The sequence below is a fragment of the Myotis daubentonii genome, chromosome 4 (genome assembly GCF_963259705.1).
Source record: "Myotis daubentonii chromosome 4, mMyoDau2.1, whole genome shotgun sequence".
In the NCBI taxonomy this organism is placed as follows: Eukaryota; Metazoa; Chordata; class Mammalia; order Chiroptera; family Vespertilionidae; genus Myotis; species Myotis daubentonii.
Window position 1 is genome coordinate 2,653,847 of NC_081843.1, and position 18,142 is coordinate 2,671,988.

The 18,142-nt window shown below is 49.6% G+C and overlaps 1 protein-coding gene across 3 annotated transcripts in view; it reads left to right on the plus strand.

Annotated features, from left to right (window-relative positions):
• The window catches only part of VPS35L (VPS35 endosomal protein sorting factor like), a 160,623-nt gene that overhangs the window by 25,059 nt on the left and 117,422 nt on the right, over positions 1–18,142 (plus strand). For 2 of the 3 annotated variants that reach the window (XM_059691973.1, XM_059691974.1), the window contains exons 3-7: positions 2,651–2,815; positions 5,471–5,593; positions 6,661–6,685; positions 8,859–8,935; positions 10,733–10,861. In XM_059691973.1, the coding sequence (XP_059547956.1) occupies positions 2,651–2,815; positions 5,471–5,593; positions 6,661–6,685; positions 8,859–8,935; positions 10,733–10,861 (519 nt within the window). Of the gene's footprint in view, positions 1–2,650; positions 2,859–5,470; positions 5,594–6,660; positions 6,686–8,858; positions 8,936–10,732; positions 10,862–18,142 lie in introns of all 3 variants that reach the window. The other variant, XM_059691975.1, reaches the window with a different exon arrangement.

Consider the following 18,142-nt stretch of genomic DNA (forward strand, 5'->3'; position numbering starts at 1 on the left):
GGATATATATATATATATATATATATATATATATATATATAAAAGCCTAAGCGACCATTACAACCAGTTGACCAAACAATCGGTCTACCAGTCGCTATGACGCACACTGACCATCAGGGGGCAGATGCTCAACGCAGGAGCTGCCCCCTGGTGGTCATTGTGCTCCCACAGCAGGAGTGCCTCTCAGCCAGAAGCCAGGCTCACAGCTGGCGAGTGTAGGTGCGGTGGCAGGAGCCTCTACAGCCGCTGCAGCAGTGCTACCCAGCAGCCAGCTGTGGCAGCAGGTGCAGCAGGGCTGGGATGAGAGGTAGCAGTGCGGTGCCTGCCCCCGACTAGGGCTCCTCCCCTGCCGCCTGCTGTTTTGCACGCTGCTACATCCCCTGAGGGGTCCCGAATTGCCAGAGGGCACAGGCCAGGCTGAGGGACCCCACCAGTGTATGAATCCGTGCACTGGGCCTCTAGTCTATAATAATAAAAGCACAATATGCTAATTAGACCAGACAGCCGAATGATCTTCCAGATGTCCTTCCTGATGAAGCTGTGGTGGCGGGGGCTGAGGCAGAGGCAGTTAGGGGCGACCAGGAAGGCAGGTGAGCAGTTGGGCGATCAGGCAGGCAGGCAGAGTGGTTAAGGGTGATCAGGTAGGCAGGTGAGCAGTTAGGGGCAATGAGGCAGGCAGGTGAGTGGTTAGGGGTGATCAAGCAGGCAGGCGAGCAAGTGGTTAGGGGCAATCAGGCAGGCAAGCAAGGGGTTGGGGCAATCAGGCAGGCAGGCAGGCAATCAATTAGGGACATCAGGCAGGCAAGCAGAGTGGTTAGGGGCATCAGGCAGGCAGGCAGGCAGAATGGTTAGGGGCGATCAGGCAGGTAGGCGAGCGGTTAGGAGCCAGGAGTCCCGGATTGTGAGAGGAATGTCCAACTGCTGGTTTAGCGGGATGGGACCTAAACCAGCAGTCTGACATCCCCCGAGGGGTCCCGGATTGTGAGAGGATGCGTGCAGGCCAGGCTGAGGGACCCACCGTTCCCCCCACCCCTGAACGAATTTTGTGCACTGGCCTCTAGTATTTGATAATGATGCATCCAATAAGGGGTTACTTTTAAAATATACGTGGAACTTGCACAACTTGCCAATTTTAAAATGGGCAAAGGAACTAAAGAGATTCTTCTCCAAAGTGGACATACAGATGGTCAAGAGACATATGAAGAAATGCTCAAAGTCACTAATCATCTGAGATATGCAAATCAAAATGACACTGAGGTATTACACCAGTCAGAATGACTGTCATTAACAAATAACTGTTGGTGACGATGTGGAGAAAAGGGACCCTAGTACTAGTACATTGCTGGTAGGAATGCTGACTGGTACAGCCAGTGTCAAAACCAGTATGGAGTTTCCTCAAGAAATTAAAAATGAAACTGCCATTTGACCCAGTGATATCACTTCTGGGAATATATCTCAAGAAATCAGAAACTCCATTCAGAAAGAAGGTATGCACCCCTGTGTTTATAGCGGCACAATTTACAATAGCTAAGATATGGAAACAGCCCAAATGCCCATCACTAGATGAGTGGATAAAAAGCTGTGCACATTTACATCATTTACACTATGCAGCAGTAAAAAGGAGGGATCTCTTACCCTTTGAGACAGCATGGAGGGACCTGGAGAGTATTATGCTAAGTTAAATATGTCAGCCAGAGAAAGACTAGTATCACATGATCTCACTCATATGGAATCTAATGAACAAAATAGATCCAGAGACATAGCAGCATTGAATAGATTGGGGAACCTCAGAGGGCAGGTGGGGGAGGGTGGATTGGTGGGAAGAGGTCAACCGAAGAACTTGTATGCATGTATGTGTAACTCATGGGTACAGACAGTAGGGTAGTGAAGGGCTAGGGCAGGGACCGGGGTGGGTAGAAGAGGTCAATGGGGGAAAAACAGGACATACATAATACTTTCAGTAAAGATTTAAAAAATAAAATGGAGTGGAGCATAACTAGCCCTCCTGGATGTTGCTCTCTCTTTTTACCAGAGTCTCTAATTGGATCCTTTTGGCTCAGAGGTTTCCCTGGGCCAATCATCTGCAGCTGGGGAGGGATGGGGGCCTGTGGAACACAAACATGGCTCTGTATTGAAAACCAGGCCTGGCATTGGGAGAAGTTCTCCAGAAAGGAAGGCGTTGGTAGTCACTACTTTGCAATGATGGGATAGCGGTGCTGAGCCATGGACAATGTCCCCAGAGTGCGGTGACCCTGGGAGCTTGCATGCCCTGGTCATCATCCTACCTCGACCTTTGCTGTAACATGCAAATTTTCATGCAGTAGGTTTAGACGGGCTTGAGATCCTGCATCTTCTATAAGCTTCCAGGTGATGTGGCTGTTGCTTGTTCAAGGATTGCACTCTGACTTGAAGGCCCTACAAGAATGTTACATCACCACCTTCTAACCACAAGGGTCCTGCCTCTTCCTTCCTGACCTGGAGGTCCCCTTTCCTTCTGTGACTGGGATTCTGAATCATTTCAGTGTATCACAGAATAAGAAATCCTGAGGCAAAGACATTGTCAGCTGTGGGAAGGAGGGACATCCCTTTCAAGTGTTTCAGGGGAAGAGTTGGAGGAGATTCCATCTCACCACCATGACTGTTCCCACAGGTCACAGAGTCCAAGACTAAGAAGGTGAGCCGGAAGGGAAGCACCTCTTCCACGTCCTCATCCTCCAGCTCCGTGGTGGACCCGCTAAGCAGTGTGCTGGATGGAACCGATCCCCTCTCTGTGTTTGCAGCCAGTGCTGACCCCATGGCCACAGCAGCTGTCAAGGTACTGTATCCTGCTGGCGGTCGTCTTTCTGGTGGTTGGGCCTGTGGGTACAGGGATGAGGTTTTCATGGTTTTCTTTTTAAACCGCATGGGTGCTTTCTGGTTGTAACAATTCACAGAATTCAGATATGCACAGAGTGCAGCTTGTATAGCAGGTGGCCCTGACAGTGAGAAGCTGGCGCAGATCCTGAAGATTTTCTTTTCTTTTTTAAAGCATTTTAAAATGCTTTCTTCATTTTCATTTTACTCTTTTTATAATCCTTTTTGGAAAATTTATCCTTGTGTAGTTATGTAGTTAATTCAATTAGTTTTTCATATAAAAAGTCAAACACTACAAATGAAATCCTGTTAACCAATTCCCCTCATTCTGTTCATCTCCTCGGAGGTCATCAGTGTTATCTGTGTAAGGTATATGCTCCTGTAACTTCCTTTGTAGTTTCATAGATATTTATGACAGTAATCTGAGCATTTACATACATCATACTTATATATAAACTAGTGGCCTGGTGCAAGAAATTCATGCACATTAAAAGGGAATTAATTAGAGAAAATATTTTAATATTGCTATTTGTCCTTTCTCTATAATAGAAGTGTCAGAGATGAAAGAAAATTAGTAAAATGTATATGAAAATTTTCCTTCTGTCAGAGTCTGGGGTGCACCGTGGGATCCAGAGTCAAGTCCCTGCCCACCTGCGTGCTGCTGGCCCCACCCACATAGAGGGGGAACCGGACCTGACTGGCCCTACCCCCGTCAAGCCCCATCGGGTGGGGAGCATAGCCTCAGGTCCCCTGGCCTGGGGTGGGAGCATGGCCTGAGATCCCCCGTCAAGGCCCGCCGGGCGGAGGGCGCAGCCTGAGGTCCCCAGCCCAGGCCCGGCGCCACACAGCCTCAGGTCCCTGCTGATCACTCGTTATGGGAACCTCTGCTGTGGGCGCAGCCATTTGTGTTACGGGAACCCTGCCTCCGCTGTGGGCACAGCCATCTTGTGATGGCATGACCGAATGAGGGTCAATTAGCATATTGCCACTTTATTATATAGGATAGCAACAATAACAGTATCACCTTCCTATATGGCAGGCCTTTCTAAGTGCATTCTAAGTTTAGTTCTCATATCACCTCAAGAGGGAGGTCTTATAATTCCTACTTACAGAGGCCCACGCAGAGGAATAGAGATTCTACGTCACATCTGAGCTGGAATTCCAACTGGCCAGTCTGATTGCAGAGTCCACACTCTTAGTCTTCATTCTATGCTGGCATTCATACATTTATTTACTTTTTTTAAAACGTAGTTTGTACTACATTTATACATTAGTTTTAACATGACATGATGTCTTGGAGAACTTTCTATGTTAGTACTTCTAGAACATCCTTCTTATTTTGAATGGTTATATTATATTCTAAAGAATGGGTATAACACAGTTTATTTCTTCATTCCCCCTCTGACATACACAGACGGTTTCTGGTGTTTACTGGTACAGATGGTGGTGCCTTGGTCCTTGAACATGTATACGCTTTGTGCCTACATGCAGGCATGCAGGGGTTGTGCAGGATAGCTTCCTAGAAGTTCATTACTGACTTAAGGCAATGTGTAGTTACGGTTTGATGGCTATTGCCAAATTGTTCCCCAGAAGGGCTTCACCAGTGTGTACTCCTACCAGCAGTATTTCAGAGTGTCTGTCTCTTTGTACCCTTGCCGACCTGAATATTAGTCATGTTAACTTTTTGCCATTCTGATAGTTGAAAAATTATCTTGTTCAGTTTGCCTTTTCTTGATTCTTTTATTTTTTTGGTAATCCTTACCTGAGGATATGTTTTCCATTGCTTTTCAGAGACAATGGAAGGGAGGGTGGGAGGAAGGGAGAGAGAGAGAAAAAAAATAAGAGAGACAAGCATCCACCAGTTGCCTCCCACACAAGCCATGCCCAAGCCCTGACCAGGTCAAGGACTGGAATGGAACCAAAGACTCTTTGGTGCTCAGGCCAAAGCTCTAACCACTGAGCACTCCGGCCAAGGCCTTTTCTTGATTTTTAATGAGTTTTAGCATCTTTCGATATGTTTATTGGTCATTTTTGGTGAATTGCCCTAATTTTTCTTTTTCTTTTTATCATAGCAAACCTTTTGGTAGATGTATTTTATTTTACAGTGAGGTACTGGCTGCCTTTTAAATTTTTTTCCCATTGATATTTAGAGAGAGTGGAAGGGGGGGGAGAGAGAGAGAGGGAGAGGAACATCCATGAGAGAGGGACACATTGATTGGTGGCCTTCTGCACATGCCCTGACTGGGGCTAGGGATTGAACCTGCCACTCAGGTATATGCCCTTGCCTTTGGTGCATGGGCTGACATTCTAACCACTGAGCTCTACTGAGCTCCTTCTTATACTTTTTAAAAAACAATAAGGTATAATTGACAAAATTATAAGTTATTGAAAGTATACGATGTGATGACTGATATGCATATACACTGTGAAAGGATCCCCCATCAGGTTATTTAACACATCCAGCACCTCACTATTTACCCTTTTTCATGACAATATTTAAGTTCTCTTAACAAATTTCAGTTATACAACCATGCTTAGTCAGTGTGTTTGCTTATACTTTTTAATTTTTAGAATAAAATTATGTTGGCATTGAAGAGGCTGTTTTGTCTTTCCTTAGGACAGCTCCAGGAAGAAAGGTGATAGAGACCAGAACTCCATTGTAGGATTGGATTTTGAGCCTTGGACCAGCAAGCGAGGAGAAATCCTTGCCCGGTACACGACCACGGAGAAGCTCTCCATCGTGAGTGCCGTGACTGGCCCCAGGGTCTCCCTCAGATGGAGTAGTCATTTCTTTTTGTTGTGGGTCTCCACCCAACTTCAGTGTGTGGGTTTCTCCCCGCACCAAGCAATTCTACGCCACCAGCTGGGGATCCTGCAGTTCTTCTCAGTCTGACACCATCTACCCAGACATGGATCCTTATCCCTCAGGTTATGGGCTCAGTGTCACCTCTTGTTCAAGTTGTAAGAAGGAGGAAAGGGGAAAGTAGGATGTACCCTCTCGCATTTAGAGACTTCCCAGAGTCCCTCTCAACACATCCAGTTAATTTGTCTGGAAGGTAGCCACAGGCTGTGTGCAGATACAAGGGAAGCTGGGAAGTGTGACATTGTGCCCACCAAAACTCCACCTGTGAGCAGGAAGGAAAGCGAGACCTTGGTAGGCAACTCGGATGGCGCTGTCCTCTTCCTTCTCTCAGGGCGTGTTCTTGTTGAGCAGAATGGCAGGGAGAACTGTCGGACTGTTAAATTTTTTTCTTATTTTCTGTGTGCATTCATTTAACTTAGAGCATTGACTCACGTTTGGGAGGGATATTAACCCCCTGGGGACATGCTGCATTGTCTGGAGACTTTGTTGTCACACCGTGAGGGTGCAACTGGCATCGAGTAGGTGGAGACCAGGGGTGCTGCTGAACATCCCACAGTGCACAGGGCGCCCACAACAAAATTTTTCAGCCCCTGATGTCATCAGTGCCGAGGTTGTGGACCCTGATGTTAAGTAGGCTAAGTGCTGTCACGTGACTCCAATGCCCTCAAAATTTTGCTATTTGTTCCTCACTTCGAGAGAGACCTGAATTGAATAGAAATTACAATTGCCAGTAGTTTTTACTTAGGTATATTTTCATTCTCTTAGTAATTATTTCTAATTTTCATTTGAACAAATAAATGGATTTGTTGGAAAATGATGGGTCTTATTGTCTTAGTGTTACTTGAGTACTAATTTAAGTAGCTTACAGGTGTGGTTTTTTTTGGTCATACAACCCAGTACGATTTAAAAATTATTAACAATTTTTTTTGTTTTTGCCTCTGCAGAATCTGTTTATGGGCTCTGAAAAAGGTGAGTTTTTGTTGTTATTATTCTGATGGGAATTCTCTCATTAACTTGAATATAATTTCACAAAAGAAAAAAAAAGTTTGTTATCCAATTCAACTGAAGCTATTATTTCCTAGATTACACATAGACTTAGTAGAATTGAAATACATATTTAGATGATGAATGGAAGAAAAGACCAAAGAGTTACATGGAGTAAGACATGGGCCCACTGCTTGCTTTCAGGGTTACAGAGCAGTCGTCTCTCCCGTGTAAAACGCAGAGTCTCTGGTTAGGGGAGCCTGCACTCAGACGCACTGGCCACTGGTCCCTGACACAGCATGTCTCAGTTTCCTTTGCTGAGACGTGTGGCCGGAAGCTCCAGCCCAGGGTTCTCAAACCAGCTGTGCAGCAGGGTCATCGAGGTTTCATACAACACAGGCCGCTGGCCCCACTGTGCTGTTGACCTAATCCTGAGGAGCGGGTCCAGGATTTCTTCTTTGAAGCCCCCGGCGATTCTGAAGCGATTGACAGATGATGTTCCTCTGGGTGTGGGTGCTCTTGGCCTTGTGTTACGTTTAAATTGCCAGTGTGGCAGCTGCAGCTCTCCCCCATTCTCTGCAGGCTGAGACAGCACATTGGGAATCAGGAGAGTAAAACACCTTTGCTGTCGACATAACTTTGACCCCAAACCATAAAGAAGTAAATCATAGCATTGCATATCCAACAGTTCGGAAAAACAACAAAGATTGCTGATATCTCCTATGGAGAATGTGAGCCACAGGGACTCTGGCGTTATCTACTGTGTAAAGTATTTCTGTATTACCTATTAAAATGGGAGGTGGGCCAACTCCTTGACCCAGAATTTCTACTACTAAATGTACCCTATATCAGAAATCAGAGCACGTCTTGCAGGCCAAATCTGGCCCAGTGTTTGGTTTTGTAAATGAAGTTTTATGGAAACACAGCTATGCCAATTGGTTTACAGATTGTGACTGCTTTTATGTTATAATGGCAGAGCTGAGTAGTGTACAGAGACTGTACAACTCACAAAACCTAGAATTGTATGTCTGGCTCTTCACAGAGCGTTTTTCTAACTCTGCCCACATCTGCATTTTTGAAGTGTGGTCCTCGGACCACAGGTGACTGGGAGCCCATCAGAAATGCAGTCGTAGCCCTGCCAGATCTCCTGGAAATAGAATCTGAATGCTAACACATCCTGAGTGATTCCTGCCTGGAGGAAATGCATGCACACATGAGCAGGAGACAGCACAGCAGTAGTCCTGGCAGCATAGTTCAGAGTGGCCCCTACAGGAAACAAGCACCATGGACAGTAGAGTAGGGAAAATTGTGTTGTCCTCACAGAGTGGAGCAGTGAAAAGGAGTGAACTCAGTGGTGGTTACAAATGTTTAATAATATCTATTAAAATGTACATGTGTGCACAGTTCTGTATATAGTATATTTCAGAATGAAGGAAATAGTAGAAAAGGGTTTAAAAAAAAGCAAATTATTTAGAAACTTCTGACTTTAGTAGTTGTTAGTATTGAACTAATAGTACCATGCTCTCAGTGATCCCAGACAAATCGGAGCGAGCACCAGAGCTCAGAAGAATAACCTCTAGCTCCTGAAGGGAGTCTGGTAGCAGGAGCAAAGGGCCCTCGATCTAGAACAGATGCCCCGTGAGAATGAGAAAGGCTCTGAAATAGGAGGTGCTGGAGAGCAGCAGCCAGCTGGACAGGCCGCTGAGCCCTGCAGCTGACCCGTGGCCTGAAGTGTTTCCTTAATCTGTCCACCTGTCCCTGCCGATGGAAAGGACTTCCCTGTCGTGTTTCCTCAAGAGGGCTTTGGAGCCCCAGCATTTCCGTTTCCCGGCAGATAGCAAGGTGGTTGTTTAGTTAGTGTAAGGGCACAAGAGTCCACACGCGTGAAGCCTGAGAGGCCTTGTTCTTGGAGAACAATTCAGTGGTGCATGTTGGGCATCTTTATCTGGACCGCCTTTCTTTAGGAATAAGTGATGGAACATAGTAGGTGCTTTTTGTTGCTGGTCCTCCACTCCCAGGGGTAGCTTTAAGGCAGAAATGTTTCTGATGGACCATGATTAGGGAAGGATGTTGCCTCTGAAGTGTAAAGTCAAAGATGCCTCCGGTGGGGGTGTTGGTGACAGGAAATCCCCCATGTGACAGAGCCCATGTCATTTAGGCAGAGCCGGGCCTGCCGCGTTCGCAGTGTCGGAGAAGGTTCGGACCAGGCTGGAAGAGCTGGATGACTTTGAGGAGGTAAGCAGGTCATTGCTGAGCACAGGGCCATGTGGTCTTCTCTTTCTTCTGCCCAGGGAGCTCTCTCTGGTGGTTGCTCTGATTAATTCTCGAGCTGTGCATTGTGCCTCCTCCTCAGGCACCACTGATCCGGGAAATAGGCCCAGGAGCTGCTCAGGCTCAGGCTGGCCTTCTAAACTGTCTGTTCTCACTGTGATGCCTGAGCAAGCCCAGGTCGTCTAGAACAGGTCTCACTTTGCACCCACGGAGCCATCTCCGAGGTAATGCAGGACCAAGGTCCTGCCTTGCTGCAGGACTGCGTGGCCCTCTGCAGGGCTTGCACGTGCTCAGAAAGCATGACTCACCCAGTGCATTGCCAGACACCATCTCCTGGTGCTGCCATTGCAACAGAGCTTCCAGCCAAGCTGAATAGAGGGTCCCTTTTTACTGCCTCAGCTCAAAAGGGACACATGCCCCTCTGTTCACAGCCCATTTGCCCAAACTAGTCACATGGCTCCTCCTACTGCAAAAGGGCAAGGGAAGGCCCTATCTCAGAGTCAAATGACCAGTGGGATTAGTCCCAGTTTCCTGAACCTTCTGTGTGTATTTCTTTAACAGTGTTCACTGGTTTCCAGGGGACATTCATATAAAAAATATGTGGTTCCTGATCTCAGCCTGTGGGCTAGGGTGACCCTGACCCCTGTGAGCTTAGAACTTTTCATCTATAGACAAGGATGACTGAGCACACACTACCAGGGGCTGTGCTAGTTTCCACACCATTCATCCATCCACATGGTCGCCTTGCTCTCTGCACAGATGCTTGCTGTGGTCTGTTCTGTCCTGGTGCCCTCTCTGCTCTAACACCCCCCCCCCCCGCCCCCCGCTGCAGTCCCCCCCTACAGTCCCCCCTACACCACTGAGAGCTCTCTCTGCTGTAACACCCCCCCGCCCCCCTCCCCGGCCTGCTCAGTACATGTATACCACTGAGAGCCCTTTCTGCTCTAACACCCGCCCATCACCCCTCGCCTACCCCTCGCCCCCCCCCCCCCCCCCCGCCCGGCCTGCTCAGTATATGTACACCACTGAGAGTCCTCTCTGCTCTAACACCCCCCCCCCTGCCTGCTCAGTACTAAACTCTTCTCAAGCATTGCTTCCTCCAGGAAACCATCTGTGACCGCCCGTCTGGAGTGCATTCCGGTTACCATACATCTTCCATTCTGAGATGAACCTTTTCTTTGAATGCCCCTGAAATTAGACCGTGTCTCAATTCGTACATGTCGGTGACCTGCAGTCTTGTCCTTAGTGGCACAGGGAACAGTCGTACTTCTTATAGTGGGCACCGCAGGTTCAGTGAGCTGTCATTTCCTCCCAAGCATTTATTTCAGTTTGTATTAATGTCCATCTTGTCCTCTACCTTAAACTCCATTAGTGCAGAAATAATGTCTTTCTGCTTACATTTGCATCTTGAGCATCTGGCACATCATGCCTGGCACACCGTGGGCGCTGAGAACTGTGTTATCTGGCCGCAGAGGAGGCTCTGGGAGGAGAGCAGCTCAGCCAGAGTCACGTGGTAGGAAGGGGCTGAGCTGGGAGTTAGCCTACCTCAGACTGGCCTCCAAGGCTAGTCTCTCAGTCACTGCACTCTGCCCGTCTTTGCAGAAAATGTAAAGAACCGGTTTATTCATAAGACAAAACTATCAATGCACGGGGGCTTATGAGGAAAATTAGAGAGCGACGCTCAGTCAGTGCTGTTCACAGGGTTGGAAGTTGGACACTGTTTTCCTTTTGTGCTTACACTTTCTCTCTTGCTTCCCACAGGGATCCCAAAAGGAACTGTTGAATTTGACTCAACAGGATTATGTGAATCGCATAGAGGAGCTTAACCAGTCGCTGAAGGATGCCTGGGCCTCGGACCAGAAAGTGAAGGCTCTAAAAATAGTCATCCAGGTCAGGTCTAGTGATATTTTTTTTAATTTTCTTCAGAATTTCCTATGTAAAATTTCTCTGTGGATAATTAGGGTTTTCCAAGGCCTGCCTTCAGGGTCTGCCTTTTTCTTCTTTTCCATTGTCACGTATTTACTCTGAATCTGTGTTTTTCGAGTTGGCTAATTTCAGAGCCACCTGTGCAGCTCCCCAGGTTGTGCATTGCACAGTTCGGAGTCACCGAGATCAGTACTAACAACGCCCTCTGAGGTGCGCCATTCACTAGCCCTGTACGGCCCCTGGCACATTGATGATTTGTACAAACTAAAGATTGATATTTTTGGGTTTCCTTGACCAGATTTTCTTTGTGTCTTTGGGACTAATGATTGTACGTCTCTGATACGTGCATTTTTGAGTCATAGTCTGCATAATTATGTGACAAAGAAAACATGTTTCTGCTGTTAGGCGAGTTACATTTGTTGATGAATTTGTTGATCTGTGACAACTCTTGGATCACAAGAGCAAGTTCTATCCTGACCCTGAAGATCATCCTGTCTTGGCAGACCATGCTCAGAAATACACTGTAAAGGAACGTATTGCAGTAAGACTTTCAGAGCAAAGTTAAAGAATTCCTGAGCAGCCGTTTTAGTTCGGAAGGACAGGTCCTCTTTTTGTTAGCTGTCACAGCAGTGTGCCGTTTGTTTTCTCACCTGTTGCCCTGGAGAGAGGGTCAGGAAGCTTTGCACTGGTGCTTGGAGTCTGTGAAGGTGGCACTTTCTATGGCAGGTGCTATTTTTTGGGGGCGGGGGGAGTTTAACGACCAAGGCCAACTCTCAGTCCTGGTAGAGCCGACTTCCCTTCAGTCACTGTTGTTAGTTTTCAGAGTAAATACCTGTGAAGAAGGATCCTTTCACCTGGACGCATGTGACGGGGTTGTTTACTGAGGGGCTCAAGTGAGAAATAGCTAAACTAGCAAGTCCTTCTTCAAAATATCTTGATTGGCAGCATCTCTGCATATTGTGGTATAGAACTGTGACTTCTTCACATGTGGAGAATCGATTGATGTCTTTGCAAAGAAAATAACTGAACATGTTTAATTACCTCCACATCTGATTAATCGTAACTGTTTTAATTTCAGTACTTTAAAGCAGAGGTTCTCAACCTGTGGGTCGCGACCCCTTTGGCGGTCAAATGACTCTTTCACAGGGGTTGCCTAAGACCATCCTGCCTATCAGATATTTACATGACGATTCATAACAGTAGCAACATTACAGTTATGAAGTAGCAACAAAAATAATTTTATGGTTGGGTCACATGAGGAATTGTATTTAAAGGGCCAGAAGGTTGAGAACCACTGCTTTAAAGACTGCCTTCTTTATTTAATACAGACACTGAAGCTGCAGAGCGTGGAGAAATGAGACTAGTTCACCTTATTTGCTCTGCAGTAGGGTTTTTGTTTTTTGTAGCTTTATTTAGATACTAGAGGCCCAGTGCATGAAAATTCATGCACTGCAGGGGGGTCCCTCAGCCTGGCCTGCCCCCTCTCACAGTCTGGGAGCCCTCAGGGGCGGGAGGCGACCCGGCGATCAGGGGAAGGTGACACCCCATCACAATTGACACTCAGATATGCCTCCCGCAATGTTGTTGCTGCTGTTGCTGCTGTTGCTCTCTGTACTGTGGCTCATACTCACCATGCTGGGGTTGCGCCTTGGGTTCATGATGTTCAAGGCCTGGCCCTGGGGGTTCAGGCCTCCCATTGCTTGCTGCTGCGGAGGGACAGCAGGTTGTGGCCCGCTGGCTTGCATGGTGTTCAGATTCAGCAGGCTGGGCTAGAGCTGAAGGCCGGGCTGGCTGGCCACTTAGTTGGCCATGTGCTATTTGATGAGAGCTGCCATCAGCTGAGGGTTTGACTTGAGGATGTTGAGCATGTGCTGCTGCTGGGGGAGCCGGGAGACTTCAGGGTCCGCAGCAGGTCCTGCAGGGCACCTGGAGAGATGCTCTGAGGTGGCTGCACCTTGGGTCTGCATAGACATCACGGGTCTGGGCATGCCACACATTGACTGTTGCTGGGGGATGGGTGCCGGCTGCCACTGCCAGGGCTCAGGAGACAGAATAACAGGCCCACTGACCTGGTTGGGTCACATTCAGGCGCATGGGGGCCATCTGGCTCTCAGGGGTCACTATACCTCAGGGCCATACTGTTGTTGGTGCTCACCCAGTACAGATGCTGCTGCTGCTGCTTTGCCTCACGTGCAATCTGCCGTGTGCCTCCACTACTGCAGGTGGGCCAGGCGGGGTGCGGTGGGTCTGACACCTGGTTAGTGGGCTTCCCAGTGCAAACTGGTGGAGGCTGTGTTCTAGCCACACTGGAGAAGCTGGCTAGTGACATGCTCACAGGCGAGGTCTGGGGCAGAGTCGGGGGCTGTGGTGTCCAGGGTGTGCTGGGATGCAGTGTGGGGGGCCAGGGTGGTGCTGAAGGAGGGGAAGGCAGACTCGGCTGAGGCACGGTGTGGGTGTTGATGGTGGCATCCGCTGGCGCACGAGCTACGCGTGCTGCCGGTGGTGCTGTATCTTCTGGCGGAGCTTCTGCTTCATGTTGAGGTAATAGGGAATGGGGCATGTGTTTTCTTGGCAGTGTTTGGCATGGTGCCGGGGTCCAGCCCCAGCGGGTCCAGGGGTCCCCAAAGGTGTGGACGGAGTCGGCGAAGAAGGAATGACACGGAGACAGCGTTCAGTTGATCAGCAGCCTAGCCAGGATCTCCAGCCAAGTTCTGGTCTTGATCTCCAGAGAGGTTCTGCTTAGGATCTCCAGTCAGGTTCAGTCACCAGGTTCTAGTCAGGCTCTCCTGCCAATCTCCGCAGTCAGGTTCAGTCCAGAATCCCCTGCCATGCTCTCTCGCCAGGCTCTGCCTCCAGGCTCCGCCTCCAGGCTCCGAGGCCAGTCCCGGTCCAGGATCCTCCGGCATGCTCTCGCCAGCGAAGTTCTTCTGTCTCTAGAGAACGTTCTGTGTAGGTTCTGTGCCTAGGCTCTGTCTCTCTTGGTCCTGTCTTCCAAGCCCTGTGTCCTTAGTTCTGTGTTCTGAGTTCTGTGTCTCCTGGTCTTGTCTTCTGAGTTCTGTCTCATGAGTTCTGTGTTCTGAGTTCTGTGTTCTGAGTTCTGTCTCTTTCTGTCTTGTTACAACTGTATTTATACCAGTTGATTCAATCCTATCAATCTCTATTACAAAGGTTAGGGCGTTTCTTATCTCCATTCCAGGGAGAAAAGATTATGTAGTTTAAGCATGATTGTTCGTAGTTAAAGGGATTAATTACCCGCCTGGCACTTAGTTGAGGGGTTTTATTCCCTCCCTAACTTCAGGGGAAGATCCCTACCTGGGGAAACAACCTTTCTCAGAGACCTTGGTTAAAACACATAGTGCCAAGAAGGTGAGCAAACATATTAAGAACAGTATGCCATATATGCCAGGTCCCTTGAAACAGCAAGGATGGACTGGCTCCCGGCAGCATGGTAGCAGCAAAAGGCCATGAACTGCTTGCACACTCCGCAACCTCCATTGATCTTGTGCTGGCAGCCCTTAGTGTGCTGCACAACCCATCTCATCTTCTGGCAGGACAGCTGCGGGCAGTTGGCATTGCAATACTGGCGGGCATGTCTCAGGGACTGGATGCAGCACTGGATGGCCTGGTGCTGCCACTCCTGGAGGCTCCTGAACTGCGGTTCACCAGCCACCCCTGCGGGAGCAGAGGCAGCCCTGCCTCCTCCACTCCAGCTTCCGTGGCATCCCGCCTCCTCCGCTCTGGCTCCCCTGCCTCCTCTGCTCCTGCTTCCCCACCTCCTCTGCTCCTGTTTCCCCACCTCCTCCACTCCGGCTCCACATTGGCGGTTACCGCCTCCTCCCCAATGGCTCCCATGGCGGCGTCAGCAGTTTCCTGAGCAGCCAGCAGAAGAGCTTTCAGGACCCCCTCCTGCCCGGACTCACTAAGAAACAGGCTGTTTTGGAGCCAGTTTTTATTGTACTTGCCGCGGTGACGAAGCAAGCATTCCACCAGGCCACTCACGCTGCCTGCTCTCAGCGGCCACCCACTGGGACTGGAGAACTCCGGTGGGGCTGAGAGGACTGGGCGCTGCTATCTTGTGGCTATGGCCACCGCCATCTTTGTGATGTAGTTACTGTTAATTTGCACATTACCCTTTTATTAGATAGGACTAGTGGCCCGGTGCACGAAATTCATGCACAGGAGGAGGGTGTCCCTCAGCCCAGCCTGCACCCTCTCCAATCTTGGACCCTTTGGGGGATGTCGACTGCTGGTTTAGGCCTGATCCCGGATGTCCGACTGCCGGGATCGGGCCTAAACCGGCATTTGGACATCCCTTTCACAGTCCTGGACTGCTGTCTCCTAACCACTCACCTGCGTGCCTGCCTGATTGCCCCTAACTGCTTCAGCCTGCCAGCCTGATCTCCCCCTAACAGCTCCCCTGCCGGCCTGATTGACGCCTAACTACTCCCCTGCCAGCCTGATCATCCCCAAGGCTTTTATTAGTATAGATATGACCCTTCACAGAAAATTTCACTAACCATGCTTTACAATAAGGGATTGACAATTGAATCATTGGGGCCAGACACCAAGATTTCCTTTCTTTGAATAGTGGAGGGAATAATTATCTTGTCTTTAAATTGCCCTGAACATCAAATGAGATAATGACTTAGGAAAGCATAAAAGCACCATATAAAGACAACTGTCTTTTTCATATACTGAAAAGACAATAAAGTGGTAAAATGAAAAACACTATTTTTATTCTCCCCCTTCCTTCCTTTACCTTTATTTAAACTTTGAAATTTAGAAAAATTCCACTCCTATTTTCATTTCTTTACATTCAATATTATTTTGTATTAGTTTCAGGTTTATTAGTTACAGAATAGTGGTTAGACAACCATATACTTTACAAAGTGTTCCCTGATATTTCCAGTACCCACCTGGCTTCATACCATCATTACAACACTGTTGACTCTATTCCCTATTTAAGTGACAATAGGTTTACAAGTTCCTTTCAATCTTTCTTTTGTGTTGCTTGCCCTTCCTTTTCTTTCTCACTTCTTCCATCATTTTCTTTATATAGTATCTCAATTGGCCCTCAAAGCTCAGTGAAGGCACTGGGACACGCTTAACACATTTTACAGAGCAGGAAACTGAGGCCAATTCCAGTTGGCTATGGAACTGGACTCCTCGCGCAGGAGCCCTCACAGCCGGCTCTCCGCCTTTCCTAAGGGACAGCCGCAGGGCAAACAGAACAAACTCCCCATGAGGCTTCCAAGCCTCATTCTCCAGCACCTCTTCATCATGGATGCTCCACATTCTTTCCTCTCCCCTGCCCCACCCCATTCTTTACTGCCCCTCTTCTGGGGAGCAGGTGGTAGGCTTGCACTCACTGTGCAGGTGTGCACCCCCATGGGGTGGGCGAGATCTGGGGGCAGAGCAGACACAGGCTTGTTTTTGGGCCAATGCCGGAGCAGGAGTCCTGGTCTCTCAAGTGTGCAGGCCGAGGCGAGGCCCGGTCAGCAGCGGGAGCTTCACCAAACCGCAGCAGTGGGGCGCTCCTCCACTGAGGTGGCGCCGCCCCTTCACCCCCCCACCCCCAGGGCTGTGAGCCTGCACCCCTCTGCCCAGGCGTCCTTCCACGCCTGCAGTCATCACCTCTTGTTTCCCGCCTATTGGGGCCAATACAGAACCTCACTCTCTGCAGGTGAGGCAGATCCCCACCCGCCAGCACCCTGCCCAGGCCTGAGCCCTCTCCAGTGCACCCCCCTTGGCGCCGCTCTGCGCCCCTTGGGCCACCTGCCTCCTGGCTAGCCGCTTCCCCGAAGCCATGGTGCTTGCCCAGGATCGCCCATCAGGCGGAGGCCTGTCCGCGCGCCTGCAGACCCTATGGCCGCGGCTCCTGGCAGCCGCTTTGCCAAAGGTTCCTCTACCTTCAGGCTCTCTCCTCAGACCCCCAGGAGCTTGGCTCCCCCGGCCCAGCCCTTCCGTGGCTCCCTGCAGCCCCGCTCTACTCAGCACTCCTGCCGCCCACCTGTCAGGAAGCTGCCAGGAGCCTTGCTGCGGGCAGTGTGGTTCTGGGGCAAGGGCTGGCGTGTGGGGAGCAGCTCCAGTAAAGTTTAGTAAACCCCAGGCCCCCAGCCCCTCCTTGAGTGGAGCCCAGGGCAGGCTGGGGGCCTGGGTCCGAACACTGCAGCTGCAGAGGCCCTGCCCGTCCAGAGGCGCACACAGGGGTCCCGACTGGGGGCGTGGTTTAGGCGGCTTGTTTGCACAGCCAAGCCCCCCCCCCCCTCCAGCCCAGGGCCACACACAGGGTGGCTGGGGGCATGGTTTAGGCGGCTTGTTCGCTCAGCCAAGCCCCCCACCCACCCCCCCGCTGCTCAGGGCCCACACAGGGGTCCTGGCTGGGGGCGTGGTTTAGGCGGCTGTTTGAGCCACCAAGCCCCCCACCACTCAGGGCCGCACACTGGGGTCCCGGCTGGCGTTGGGGCTTAGGCGCCACATGGGCTGGACAGCAGCTCCAGCTGGCCCTCCCTGCCTGTGGTATGCAAATTAGCTGCCATCTTGGCTGGCAGTTAATTTGCATATTGCCTTGATTAGCCAATGGGAAGGGTAGTGGATATATGGCTAATTACCATGTTTCTCTTTTATTAGATAGGACTAGAAGCCTGATGCACGAAATTCAAGCAAGAGTAGGACTTCCTTCCCCCAGCTGCTGGCACTGGCTTCCCTCTGGCACCTGGGACCTAGGCTTCCCTCGCAGCCCCGGCTTCATCTGGAAGGAAATCTGATCTAATTAGTATATTATGCTTTTATTATTTACACTAATAAAAGACAAACATGCAATTTGGCCGTACCTTAGCTATGCCTTAAGCCACACCCACCAGCCAATCAGAGTGACTATATACAAATTAACCCAACCAAGATGGCGGACGGCAGCCACGGAGCTGGAGCAAGTAGGGGGCTTGGTTGCCCCAATGATGGAGGAAGCCAAGCTTCCCTGCCTGCCGCGGTCGCCTCTGAGCTCCACTCAAAGCAACAAAATTTCAATTATAGAAGATAAATAAACCTCAGATACCTGCTTTCAGCCAGCCGTGGCCACAGAGCTGGAGCGAGCAGGAAGCTTGGCTTCCTCCTGGCCTGTCCTGGCTCTGAGCTCCTCTCAAGGATACAAAGTTTCAATTATAGAAGGTAAATAAATCCCAGAATAAAAAAATAAAAAAATGAGAGGCTGGGAGCTTCCGTCGCCAGGGGGGCTTGGCCAGCCTG